At 39.8% G+C, this 11,638-nt stretch overlaps 2 protein-coding genes across 2 annotated transcripts; one reads left to right on the top strand and one right to left on the bottom strand.

The window, feature by feature from the left end:
• Positions 1 to 189: 189 nt before the first annotated feature.
• Positions 190 to 2,634, bottom strand: LOC149046229 (uncharacterized). Its single transcript, XM_089206034.1, has 3 exons — positions 2,508 to 2,634; positions 1,740 to 1,918; positions 190 to 1,179 (listed from the first exon to the last, which is right to left on the bottom strand). Exons 1-3 carry the CDS (start codon positions 2,632 to 2,634, stop codon positions 262 to 264), a joined length of 1,224 nt encoding a protein of 407 aa, XP_089062160.1. The 3' UTR covers positions 190 to 261.
• Positions 2,635 to 5,321: 2,687 nt separating this feature from the next.
• On the top strand, positions 5,322 to 11,480 carry LOC113671651 (uncharacterized). The gene is made up of 5 exons (XM_027187898.2): positions 5,322 to 6,694; positions 7,216 to 7,479; positions 8,155 to 8,427; positions 8,916 to 9,176; positions 10,558 to 11,480. The coding sequence occupies exons 1-5, from the start codon at positions 5,875 to 5,877 to the stop codon at positions 11,148 to 11,150; spliced, it is 2,211 nt and encodes a 736-aa protein (XP_027043699.2). The 5' UTR covers positions 5,322 to 5,874; the 3' UTR covers positions 11,151 to 11,480.
• Positions 11,481 to 11,638: the final 158 nt, after the last annotated feature.

The raw sequence follows: 11,638 nt of genomic DNA, 5'->3' as shown, positions 1-11,638 counted from the left end.
TCCTTTTGCAAAAATGCCAAAAATCTTCATTTTTCTTCTTAATTGTTTGTCTTGTCATACTCGTTACCCGTTCTTCTTTTACACGCAAATCAAAAGGCACATCTGTTCAGTAAACTATATTTAATCAACAAAGTAAATTAACAAATTACAAGGAACCTTTGCATGCCCTGATGACAAATAAAAGGGAAAACTTCGATATAGGAGATCTGACGATGCAATGCCAAAACAAAAAGCCGCTCATAATAAAATATTGCCTCAAAGTCAAAAATAGCGACTACCTCGTGAGAAATTATGTCCTTTCAGTTCGCTCAATCGTGCCTGTAAAAACCTCAAACTTCTTCCCTCTGACATGAGGCCGTAAGACGGTTCTTTTATAAGGGGATGAGACTGCACACTGTTCCCCCCAAAGCAGCAGGAGTGCGGCCTGTTCCGCGAAATTTCACTCTGCTCAGGCAAAACACAGTCGCTGAAATCAGTTGTGGTAAAACCGAACTGGCATGACTCGTGCGTTACAAATTCTCTTGATGGAGCAAGGTCTGATGAACACTCAAAAGAGGGAGTGAGTGGATGGTCCAGGACTTCATCGTCTACCATGTTACCGAAGATATGCGGCATTTCTTTGGCGATGGAGTATGAGAACGGGAATTCATCTGCCAGACGGGTAGACTCTGCTTTGGAGGCATGAAACGCGTCCATCGGTTGGCATGTAGTTTGGGAAGGCTCTGAATCTTTGGAATGAAACGGAGGGAGATAGGCATTTGGATACCGCTGTGGGATTCTCTGCATCAATTGAGAAAATGGCAGGTAAGGAGGCGATATGGTTTCTGCAACAGCAGGTAGATTAGGCACGGCGTAGTATTGCGGGGAGAAGGGTCGTTGCGAAGACTTCGGCTGTGGTTGGTATTCCTGCAGATACATCTGGTTACAAGAAACAAAGGACTGGGCAGTCTGTAGCGATGGAGCGAACGGAACTGTAGCCTGGTGCAGAGCGGAAGATGGAGGCTGAGATTGCTCTGGTTGTTGTATAGGGCACTGTGAGTAACATTGGAGGCTGGCAGTGCTCTGAGAGGTTCGCTTAATAAGAGACAATCGAGGAAGAACTGAGGACTGACCAAAGGGACCCGCATTTTTTTTCTTCTGTTGTCTTCTCCACTTTTTGCGACGATTACTAAACCAGGTCTGTTAGAAAATGAAAAAGATAGAGCAATTTAACCATTTCAAGAAATAAGATATTAGTTTCTAAAGAACTGTACTCATGCTTTTTTAGTTTTTAGTTTTCATTATTCGCAATACCACGGAGTATTCGCAATAGTAAGGAGTGAATTGAAATATTCAATGTCAACAAAAAGTGGAATACAATTACGAACACAGACTTTTGAGCTTTGACTTTACTTTATACAATTTAAAGAAATCTATCATCTACCAGTTCCAGACCCTCTCGTCAATGAGAGCAAGCGGTGAGCGGGTGAACAACAAACGGTAATCGTGGTCGTCAGGGAAACGGCTGACCCCACCATTTTTCGCGCTCCCGTTTCTTCGATCGGCCGCTGCAAAAATTCCGTACTCTGCCACCACACAATGTAAGAACATAGATCGAAGACTTGGCGTTCCCAGTAAAAATTGAATAAACCAACGAAAGAGTCAAGCCGTTGGCCATTATTTTTATATAGACCGTCACTTTATATTCGTCACTTTTCTTAATAAGCTTGGGTGAAAATCAAGAAGTTGAATATCCTTACCTGTACTTTGTTTATGGTAATGTCTAAAGTCGCAGCCAAAGTCGCTTTCTCTGCGCGAGTGGGATACTTATTCTTCAGGAACATAGCTTCAAGTTTATCCTTTTGCATAGCCGAGAAGATGCTTCTACAGGAGTTCCAACGCAAAGCCTCTGAGTGAAATGCTATCTGTTCCTCAAAATCTGTAACAAGAATGAGTGCGTTATCATACCAGAACTGAATATTGCTTTCTTATTAAATAATAACAAACGAAATAATGCTTTCTAACTCTTTTCAACGACTGTGTTCCCCGAAGTGTTATTTAGAATTCTCGGTCCCAAAAAAAGTTCTGTTCTACATATAAGCGCTCCCCATTTCAAAATCTTCACCGAAAGGAAAATTAATGGAACGACCACCCGCACGGCTTTTCTTTGCAACGATGTTATTGACAAGAAGAAAAGATAACAACAATTGTGACAGATTGGCAACCAAAGAAAGAAATGATAGCCTGTTGCATAAGCACGCGTCTTCTATCTGTTATAAATACATAGTCAAGCCTTTTCTTAAAGACATCCATTATTTTCACTCTCTTTCTCCATGTCACATGAAATCAACCTCTTACCGACCGTTGGGGAGTCACCGAGTACTATCACCGAGTACTATCTGTATTTATAGCTGTGCACTTCCTTCTATGAATGCCCAATTTTTTCGTAACCATTTACTTACTAGGAAAACGTAACAGCACCGATGGGTCGGTTTTTTCGAAGTCTAAGCGACGACTCCTTTTCGTACCCCTTGTAGGTGCTCGGAGGAATTCGGATTCCATTTCGAGGCTACTTCGCTCATCGAGGTCCACTTGCCGTTTCACGGACTCTATCGTGGGAACTTCGGTGAGAGCATTTCTAAAACAAGAAGACATGACTGTAGAAACTGTTCAACAACTCAAGTTGTGACTCTTTCAAACTCCTAATCTAAAATTAGTGACCTAACTTTATAGCGTACGAGGAGGCGTGCTGCTTATTGTTTACAAATCAAAAAGGAATTGAAAAGAACTTGAGTTGATTGTTAACAAGTTAATTAGCTGTACCATAAAAAGAAATATCTCACCTTGTAAGTGTCCTCGAATACAAAGGATAGCAAAATGTGTCACCTGCCCACTCTTTTTAGAAGATCAATAATGCAGCGATAAACTTTTCCGTAGAACGTTGATTTACTGATCCGAGGTTAGGTGTTACTCTCCTGGTGCGCGATACCATGAAATTAAAAAAAAAAAAACCTTGCGAAGGTTTTACTCTGCGGAAACATATTCTTTTTGCGCATGTTTGTGTTCTTTGAAAAAAAACTCTGCTTTAAGAAGTCTGAAATTTCTGCTTCGAAAAAATCAAAAACAAACTCCTGCTTGCAAAAAAAAATCGTCTTTACCCCCATCAAAGATATTTCACTGATTTCTTGCAGGCTGCTATGAGTATGATTATTTGGTTTTATCAACTGAGTTGATAATTTGACTTGGCTATTACTTAAACTGTTATCTGTTCGCAAAAGAATCACATCTAAGTCTCTCTATAAGCATTTTCATCAAAGACATGATTTCAGTTCTTTCATTGAATTATTTTCCAGATGATGCGTTTGTAATAAGTCAATCAAATAACGAACTTTATCAATATAAGCATATTACTGCGCAAACTTAGCTCATCTCTGCAATTAATTAATTGAAAAACTCATAGGCGTTGTAAATTTTTCAAAAGCTAATAAGATTTTGCGTCGTTTAAATTAATTAGTAACACTCGCCTATAATATCATGTTTCGCAACCACTGAGTTGTTCCGTACCCAGTTTAATTCAGTTCGTACCCGAACTGCTGATTGATTCGTATACGACTCAAGATACATTCATTCAAAATACCTCAGTTGCAAGTGCGTGAACAGACATAGATTGTTGCGTTTGACAATTTAGTAGAGTTAAGCGACTGAATTGTTGCCTTGCGCAAGGTAAGTGTGATATTTTCCATACAACAGGCTATTGTTAAACTTGTGATTTTCCTGACAATAACAGTTAGCGTTTGTTCTGTATCTCAAATATGAAACCTTCCTTACTTTAGGTATAATACGCTCAAAACGCATACGAAATATGCACTCAGCGTTCGCGGTAGACCATCATTGATACAGGCACAAAAAGCAAATTGTTTTTCTAACAGAGAGCCCGAGTGAAAGCAAATATGCGTCTTGTTTATTTCATTTCATATGAAGTGAAAACATACATGAAGAAAGATACTTTAGTACGGGTACATATACGAAAAAACTCAACTGACCGGGTAAAAATCGACCTAACCGGGTATAAAACGACTGTGGGTACGAAACAACCGATAAACACTTCTTATCACTTGGTTCGTGTGCAGATATAGATTCCTTTCATAAACAAAGCTTAGACTTGTCAACTTTCTTCGCGAGATGGTAAAATATCACATGTATTGTGTCATTGATTTTCGAGAAATTTAACAAAGGGAAGGTGAGACAAAAAGTAAATAAAGGTTTTACGGTGCGCGTCCCTTTTTCTGTGAAATAGAGCAAGGTGAAAAAGTCGCAAGTAACGCCTGATCAATTATGAAACAACTGACAATTCATCAGAGTTGCTAGTGCAGCAGTAAGCAAACGAGGAGTGATTTCAAGGTTGACGCTCTAACCGTCATCAATAAAAACCCTTCATGGTGATATAATTACATTATTAACTCACTTCATAAAACTAAATTATTGTGCAGCCGGAAGCTAGAAAATGTTCTTGACGAAAACTTAAGAAACCCGTGCGAAGTTTCATTTCCTGTATATGAGACAATCTACATAACTGAGATAAAGAAGGCGTGAACATGAAGGCGATCTCAAGATCGCCTTCATGTTCATGTCTTTATCCGCAGTTCGCATATATGCTTCTCATACATTCACGGACATTTATTTATCACTTCACGCGTTTATTTTGCACCAACATAATGATCAGCTCCATGTTGGCTTGTTAGCTTAGTTGGTGAAGCACTGCACCAGTATTGCAGAGGTCGTGTTTTCAAATACCGTACAGCCCTGACTTTTTTTCAGGCCTTATTTTCACTACTAGTTACGTAGTATTCATAACTACGAGGATCGCTTTTATATTCGTTTCGTCAACCGCAGTTCACATTTTCATGTATTCACAGCCATAAAGAAGGCGGTTCGGAATACTCAAAAAGACTTATCGCAAAGAGGTTCATCATTTACTTACGAGTCTTCTTTGGCACCCACGACCCTTATCAATTCTGAAGTTACTTCACACTTGCTTGTTTATATTTACTTTCTATAACGGTTTCTTATTTGCATTCGACGATTATTACATATTGTCACCGAAGCATCATGTTTTGTAATCGCTTACTGTCATTTTTCTCTCTTCAATGCTAGCGCTTTTTAATCTTTCCAGTTAATCTGCAAATTACAAATCCAACACGATTTTTTCTGTCGGCTGCCCGAAGTATCAGTCTCATAATCATTGCCGCGATGTTTTGCTTCTGATCCTCGATCTGTTTATCGTCAGCAAATAAAAAATAAAAGAAAAGTAAAATAAAATAAAGAAAGAGAGAGCAAGACAGAAAATAATGCTTTAATAAACAATTTATCCCAAAAGGAAAAACTAATTAACTACATGAATCACCACATGTGTTCTGTCGACACTTATAGATATTGAAATGTTGCCACAACACCTCTGACAATTTACAAAATGGCTTCTCTTTGTACTTTCCCCATTACTAATACTCCACAGTGCTTTTAGGTAGATGATAATGGTTCTTGTTTAAATACGCATCTACTCACGTTACAAATTGTGCATAACCCTTCATGATATCACCGCTGAATCGCACATTAATTAAGGTCACTAAAGTGAAGGAAATTATCATCGACTGAATAAGTTCTTGATTGTTAAACACATAAAAATTTTTTAATACCAATGTAAATAAAAAATTTCGTTTAGATCGTACCATCTTACATATTACGGCCATAAACAAGAAGTTGAGTATCGTCTTTCCAGGACGGTTTCCTTTCATTAACATTTACTAAAACATATAATTGACCTTAAATAGAAGGCTTTCATGTCCAAAATCACGCCACTGAGAATTACCAACTGTACCAGCTTACTTTCACAGAGGGATGAGATTGGGGCTTAGGAAAAACATTTGGAGGCTGGCCAACAGTGCCAACAGTGCCAACAGTGCCAACAGTGCCAACGGCCAAGCTGAGACAGGTTTTCGTTCGGCTTACACGAGAGAAATGGCAAATACGATGAAAACATCGTTATTCTCTTTCAAAGTTGGCATTGTCTGCTTGCTTTTATCAGCGTATGGTTGTTCTGGGGACCTTTTTGGTTCTCTACGATTTACCCGAAAAGCGCTCTTTGGGTTTTCTCGAGTTGCTCCAAATCCCGAAACTGAGCTACCTGTACCTGGTTTCAGTCTCGTTCGTTCTTTGGAAAGCGACTCCCCTACCAAAAGGCCTCAACAACGCACAATTTACATGCCATCTAACAAGTTCCTCGAAGTCATCAGCGAGATCCAGGAGGCTGTAGCGAACGCTGCTGCGATGGGAAGTCAGTTGCAATACAGCAACCTCACTCTTGCTAAGTTATCACAGCTTTTGGAAGATGCAGTCAAGAGCAAAAGCTTCGATTACGGTAGAGAGGTACTCGGACGAATATTATATTTACTCAGCATGTCTTCTAAGCGAAAAAAAAGATCTCTCGAGAATGAAGGAAATCTCTTTCTTCGGAGACTTCGTCAGGGTCTCGGAAACGAGACATTTGATGGCTTTATGGCAGTCGAAGGAAATGTGTCTTTGGTGTTTGTTATTGACGATACCGGAAGTATGGGTGATACAATAGAAGCCGTAAAAAAGATAGCCACAGCAGTCATCAATTATCCGCGTGAGGTGCCGGTGGATTATATCCTATCACCTTTCAATGACCCTATGTCAGGTATGCAGTTTTAAGATCTTATCCAGACAACAATACAAGGCAACACAACAAGGAGGTAATTTTTTTTCGGAACAACTTTGAAGATTCTAATGTAGATATTAAAACGAAGAATGAACCATTAGGTAGCATATTCTTGCTGGGCCTTACGGATACTTGAGCCTCGCATTGAAAAACCACATTGCAGCACAAAATTACCTTGCTTGCACTCTGCACTCTCAGGATATTTTCTTAAATGAAATTATTGCCACACGGGGTAGACTGAATGCTCCTCGAACGCTGTTGCTTTTAAACGAACGGCTTCGCTATTGCGTCACTAGTCTTCGGCATCAACATTCTTAATACTTGTGTTTATTCATACTTTTCCTATAATTGTGTTTAGTAAGTTCGCCATCATCATTGTTTTTTTTGTTTTGTTTTATTGTTTATTTTATCAGGGGCCCATTACTTTTTAGTAATGGGCTCCTGGTTTTATTCATTTATTTTTATTTTATTTTATTTTATCATTTTTCATGCGCTCATAGACGCCGGAGAGGTGGTATATAAAGAAAGTAACCAATCTTTAGAGTTTGTTGATGCAATAAATGCCTTGACTGCACATAGAGGGGGAGACTGCGCGGAATATACTTTAGCGGGTATTGTAAATGCTTTCGGGCAGGACCCTCTGTTCGGCTCTCCTATGTACGTTTTTACTGACGCTGGCCCCAAAGACGCTACGGAGGAGAAAATAGAAGAAGTGAAGATTCTGGCAGAAATGGATGATGTCACAATACATTTTCTGACTACAGGTATTCGGACAAGTTGTTCTCTCTTTATTAACTATGGGGAGTGCAACGTAGCAGGGGCGTGGGTAGGGGAAGGGGGGGTGTGTCTGAACCTCCTACTGGTAGCAGATTTATTTTGAAAAAAAGAGGCAACGGCGTGTAAACCTTATAATTCGAGAGGTGAAATGCGTGAAGGAGAAGAATGTGCGTGTCATAAGTCTTCCAATGCTAAATATTGCATTAGTTGGTCGGCGTGCAAATGCAAGCCCGTACATCCATAAAGTGCAACAGCGGTAAAAGCCGCGCCAAGTAAGAAGCGCAGAAATAAGTAACGACGACCCTCCTTCTCCCCATTTAACACCCGAGTTACGCCGTGCGTGGAGATGAATGGAGAGAGGGGGAGAGGATGAGGTATTTTCTGAGACAGGAAATCGTGTGAAATCGTCTGAAATTGGATCACAATTCCTAATAAGGTCAGCATATTTCTCCCTTCACGGTGAAATAATTTTCCATACCATGTCAGTTTACATACTTCAATGTGATTTGACACAAAACTTTTAATTAGCACTGAGCACCAGTTCATGTGGTATAAAAACAAAATATCTTTGTCTTCCCATAAAACCTCAGTTTGTAAATCAGTGAATGACGTAATATGTCATCGTCAATGAAAAAAGCCTATGATGGTGATTCTTTCACTAGGCGCCTGTGGGGGTAAGCTTCATCCAGCTTTCCGTGAACTTGCCGAGTTCACTTCGGGACAAGTCGTGCTGTTGAAAAGCGCAAAAGAACTGGAGAAACTTGCAAACGTTACAAGAGGATCCTTGGAAGGTACCACCTTCATCAGCCTCGGATCCAGCGAGTCCGGTAGAAAAAAGAGAACTTCCGGCGGGCTGCGTCGTTATAAGTTCCCCGTGGATGATTCCATCGAGACTGTAACAATATCAGTTAAAACGAATCAGCCTGATACAAACGGTTAGTGATCGAGGCTGTTCCTCCCTTCCTTTCATACCAGTCATCTACAGTTCTGATGATATTTAGCTGATGAAGTCTTTGTCCCAGCTTGTTAATGACTTCCCAAAAATTTCAAAAGTTGTTAAATGAAAACTGTATCACGGAAAGTAACGATGATAACGAAACATAACAGAAGAAAATAAAGGCAAAAACAAAGCAAAACAGAAAAAAAATTGCGCCTGTTCGCGACAACTTTCATTCCAAGTTTATCACTCTTTTCCTAAGTGAGCTTTATTAATAGAACTCTGTCCCCTGTATCAAAAGAGAGTCGGGAGTAACCAGTGGAAACTCTCCTTAGAGGACCTGAAAAATGCGCATCAATTCAGGATCGTGAGGAGAGGCAAAATTTCAAACTACTAAGAATTTCTCTCTTTCAAATCTTCTCATTTGTGTATTCGTTATAACTTTCATTTTTTAATATGTTTTCATCTCAATTAATTACACTCCAGGCCGGGATATTACTTTGAGAAACCCCTCTGGGGCCATCATTACAGCACAGAAGGTCAACCTTTCTCAGCTTTGTTTCTACCAAATTGCGAGCCCCCCAAAAGGTTATTGGACTTTGGAGATTACAACAGAAACGACTGGGGATCACGAGTTTTACGTCAAATCAACCAGCAAGACAAACATCAACTTCAAACACTATTTTATGATTCCAGTGGGACGTCGTCGAAGGAAAAGCGAGGTGCCTTTTTCGAACCCTATCGCACGTTAGTATAACAATTATAATTCACTAAATTTGATGCTTACTTAAATAAACTCACTAGTTTGAGAGTAAGGGGCAAGCCATTATTTCTCGCCGGGGATGGGGAGGGGGAGGGTCATGTACTTTTTGCGCATTATAATTCCATCTGATCCTCCCCTCAAGGCTCTGTAATATTCCCCTCTCATTGGCAGTCAATTTTCTACCGTTTCCATGTATACTCTCTAGAAACAACTGATCTCCCTATTCCCCTGAAGACCATGTATTGCCCCCCCCTAAAAAGGGAAAAACCACCCCCCAGGAGATAAGTTTTAATTGATCTCTTACTAGAATCAATGTTTATTTCACGCAGGGTAATTATGGGCGACACTAAGATAAGATGTTCAGATTTTGCCTTTGCACTAAAATTGTTGTCCTTTTTTCGTGCTGAAACCTGCTAAGATTAGCACAGCGTTTCGTGGTGTGATATTAATAAAATCATACCTGTACGGCTTCGACAGAAGGGATGGGTTCAAGAAGGAGGATGAAGTGGAGTCCTACATCAGTGTCGTATTGGAAATAAGGAGCATTATATTATTATTTTCTTTATCATAACCATTACAATTTCCTCAGATGTTATTGATGCATTAGCTGCTTCATTTTTATTAATCATTCTGTTCAGTTGTAATAGGACAGTTGGTTGTAATCGGACACCTGTAATCGGACAGTCGAAGCAGCCAATGATACTAAGTCCACCGAGCTAAATACATCACTCACAGAATTGATCACAACAACCATAGCAACAACCCTAGCAACAACCACTTATCCTGAAAAAACAATGGGGAATTTCCAAAAAGGAGGAATTTTGTATTTTAGACATTATCTCTACCAGTGATGTTTGTCCTAAATGTGTTTGTTTTTTTTTTATTTCCGGAAGTTGTAACGGTTATTATTAATTGGTAACAGGACTTTGTCCAATTCTGTCTGTAATCATACTCGTGACTGACAAATTGGACTCCCGCCCCGCAGTCGCCCGATTTTGTTAATCACTCGTAAAGTTACAGACCGAATTGGACTCAAGTCAGCCCTATCACCATTATAAATAGCAATGTGCTTAAGGTACTCTTTTATTCACTAATAACTCACTTCTTATTTCATCTCATAATTTTTGTTTTCTGGGAGATAATAGCTACCAAAAGCTTCAAGGTCTGTCCAAGCTATGTGTGCCTTGACAAATTTCCCGCCCTGGTTTTGTTGGATTGAATTAGCACTACGTTAAAGAAAACTAAATAATTTTAACTGGAAGAAAAAAAAATGCAGGAATAATGAGTAAATATCATCAAATCTGTAGCTTGTATATGCAGTTCCCTTTTATAATAGATATTCTCAACATCCATTTCGATCCTCAGGAAAATCAAACACGATGGTGCTTACATTACTGGCTCCTAATGATAAAGTCGACCCAGCCTCCCTTCGTTTACAGATTGTCACCGCATCCGGCTCTGTTGTTCGCAATTTGAACCTTTCGGCGAATGATAACGTTCATTATGAAGTGAGTTTTACTCCACCAGCCACGGCCTTTAAACTCAAACTCCTTGGTGTTACTCAGAAAGGGTTTGCATTTGAAAGACTGTCTCGCCGTTTCATCCAACCAAGTACTGCGTTTCTTAGGGGTCGATACGCAAGTAATGACTTCACCCTGCCGTTGAACAGTCTTACTATCATCCAGTTTGAGATCTGCAACTTTGGACCCAGTGAGCGTTTTGAAGTCTTGGTTAGGAAGGACTGGATGAATTACGTTTCACAGCCTAGTGCCGGTTCCCAGCGACCAACGTTGGTTGGCAAGGGTCGTTGTGTGGCTTTGTTCCTTCGCGCGAGGGCCACGCGCGTTGCAGATGTGCACAAAACCAATACAGTAATTTTGATCGTTAAAGGGCAGTCCTCTGGTATTGTCCTATCACGTTTAATGAGGCTTTTTGTCGTCAATCCAAAGAGGTCCTGATCAGAGACATGATTTCATCTATTTGCTTTCCCGATTGATATCAAAGGACTAATTAGACAGTAACGCTTGGATTATCTCATAAGGAGTTTGTGAAGAAGTGGGTTGCAGTAAATCTACTTTAAGACCCTCCCCCCTCCTCCCCTATAATCAATAATTCTCCCATCCACCCCCCTGTGTATTAATCAACTTTACGTAGATGTCAGAATGACAACCTAAACATAAATGGCTTTTTGTTGAAGAGAGAAAAGTTTGGCAGTTTTTGTAAAATACACAACATTGATCAAAACTAGGAAACAGAGAAATAAAGAGAGGAAAAAGCTGAACAGAAAACCAACAATTTTTTCTTGACAATTATGAAAAGGTCTCCTCATCATATAAGCCACATAAACCGGGCTGCATCGAACAACGCTTTTCCTTTGTCCAGATCACAATATGTTTTTATGATTAGACGAAGGGTTAGCTCTCTATTGAGAAATCGTGATATTGGC

This window comes from Pocillopora damicornis, chromosome 5 (genome assembly GCF_964200805.1).
Source record: "Pocillopora damicornis chromosome 5, jaPocDami1.2, whole genome shotgun sequence".
Taxonomy (NCBI): domain Eukaryota; kingdom Metazoa; phylum Cnidaria; class Anthozoa; order Scleractinia; family Pocilloporidae; genus Pocillopora; species Pocillopora damicornis.
This window is presented reverse-complemented; position numbering and strand designations above follow the sequence as displayed.

Coding starts and splice junctions, on each gene's coding strand:
- LOC113671651 (XM_027187898.2), top strand. CDS start 5,875: ATGAGATTGGGGCTTAGGAAAAACATTTGGAGGCTGGCCAACAGTGCC. Junction 6,695..7,215: donor TTTCAATGACCCTATGTCAG/GTATGCAGTTTT, acceptor ATGCGCTCATAG/ACGCCGGAGAGGTGGTATAT. Junction 9,177..10,557: donor TTTTTCGAACCCTATCGCAC/GTTAGTATAACA, acceptor TTCGATCCTCAG/GAAAATCAAACACGATGGTG.
- LOC149046229 (XM_089206034.1), bottom strand. CDS start 2,634: ATGTCTTCTTGTTTTAGAAATGCTCTCACCGAAGTTCCCACGATAGAG. Junction 1,919..2,507: donor CCTCCGAGCACCTACAAGGG/GTACGAAAAGGA, acceptor TTCTTGTTACAG/ATTTTGAGGAACAGATAGCA. Junction 1,180..1,739: donor TTACCATAAACAAAGTACAG/GTAAGGATATTC, acceptor ATTTTCTAACAG/ACCTGGTTTAGTAATCGTCG.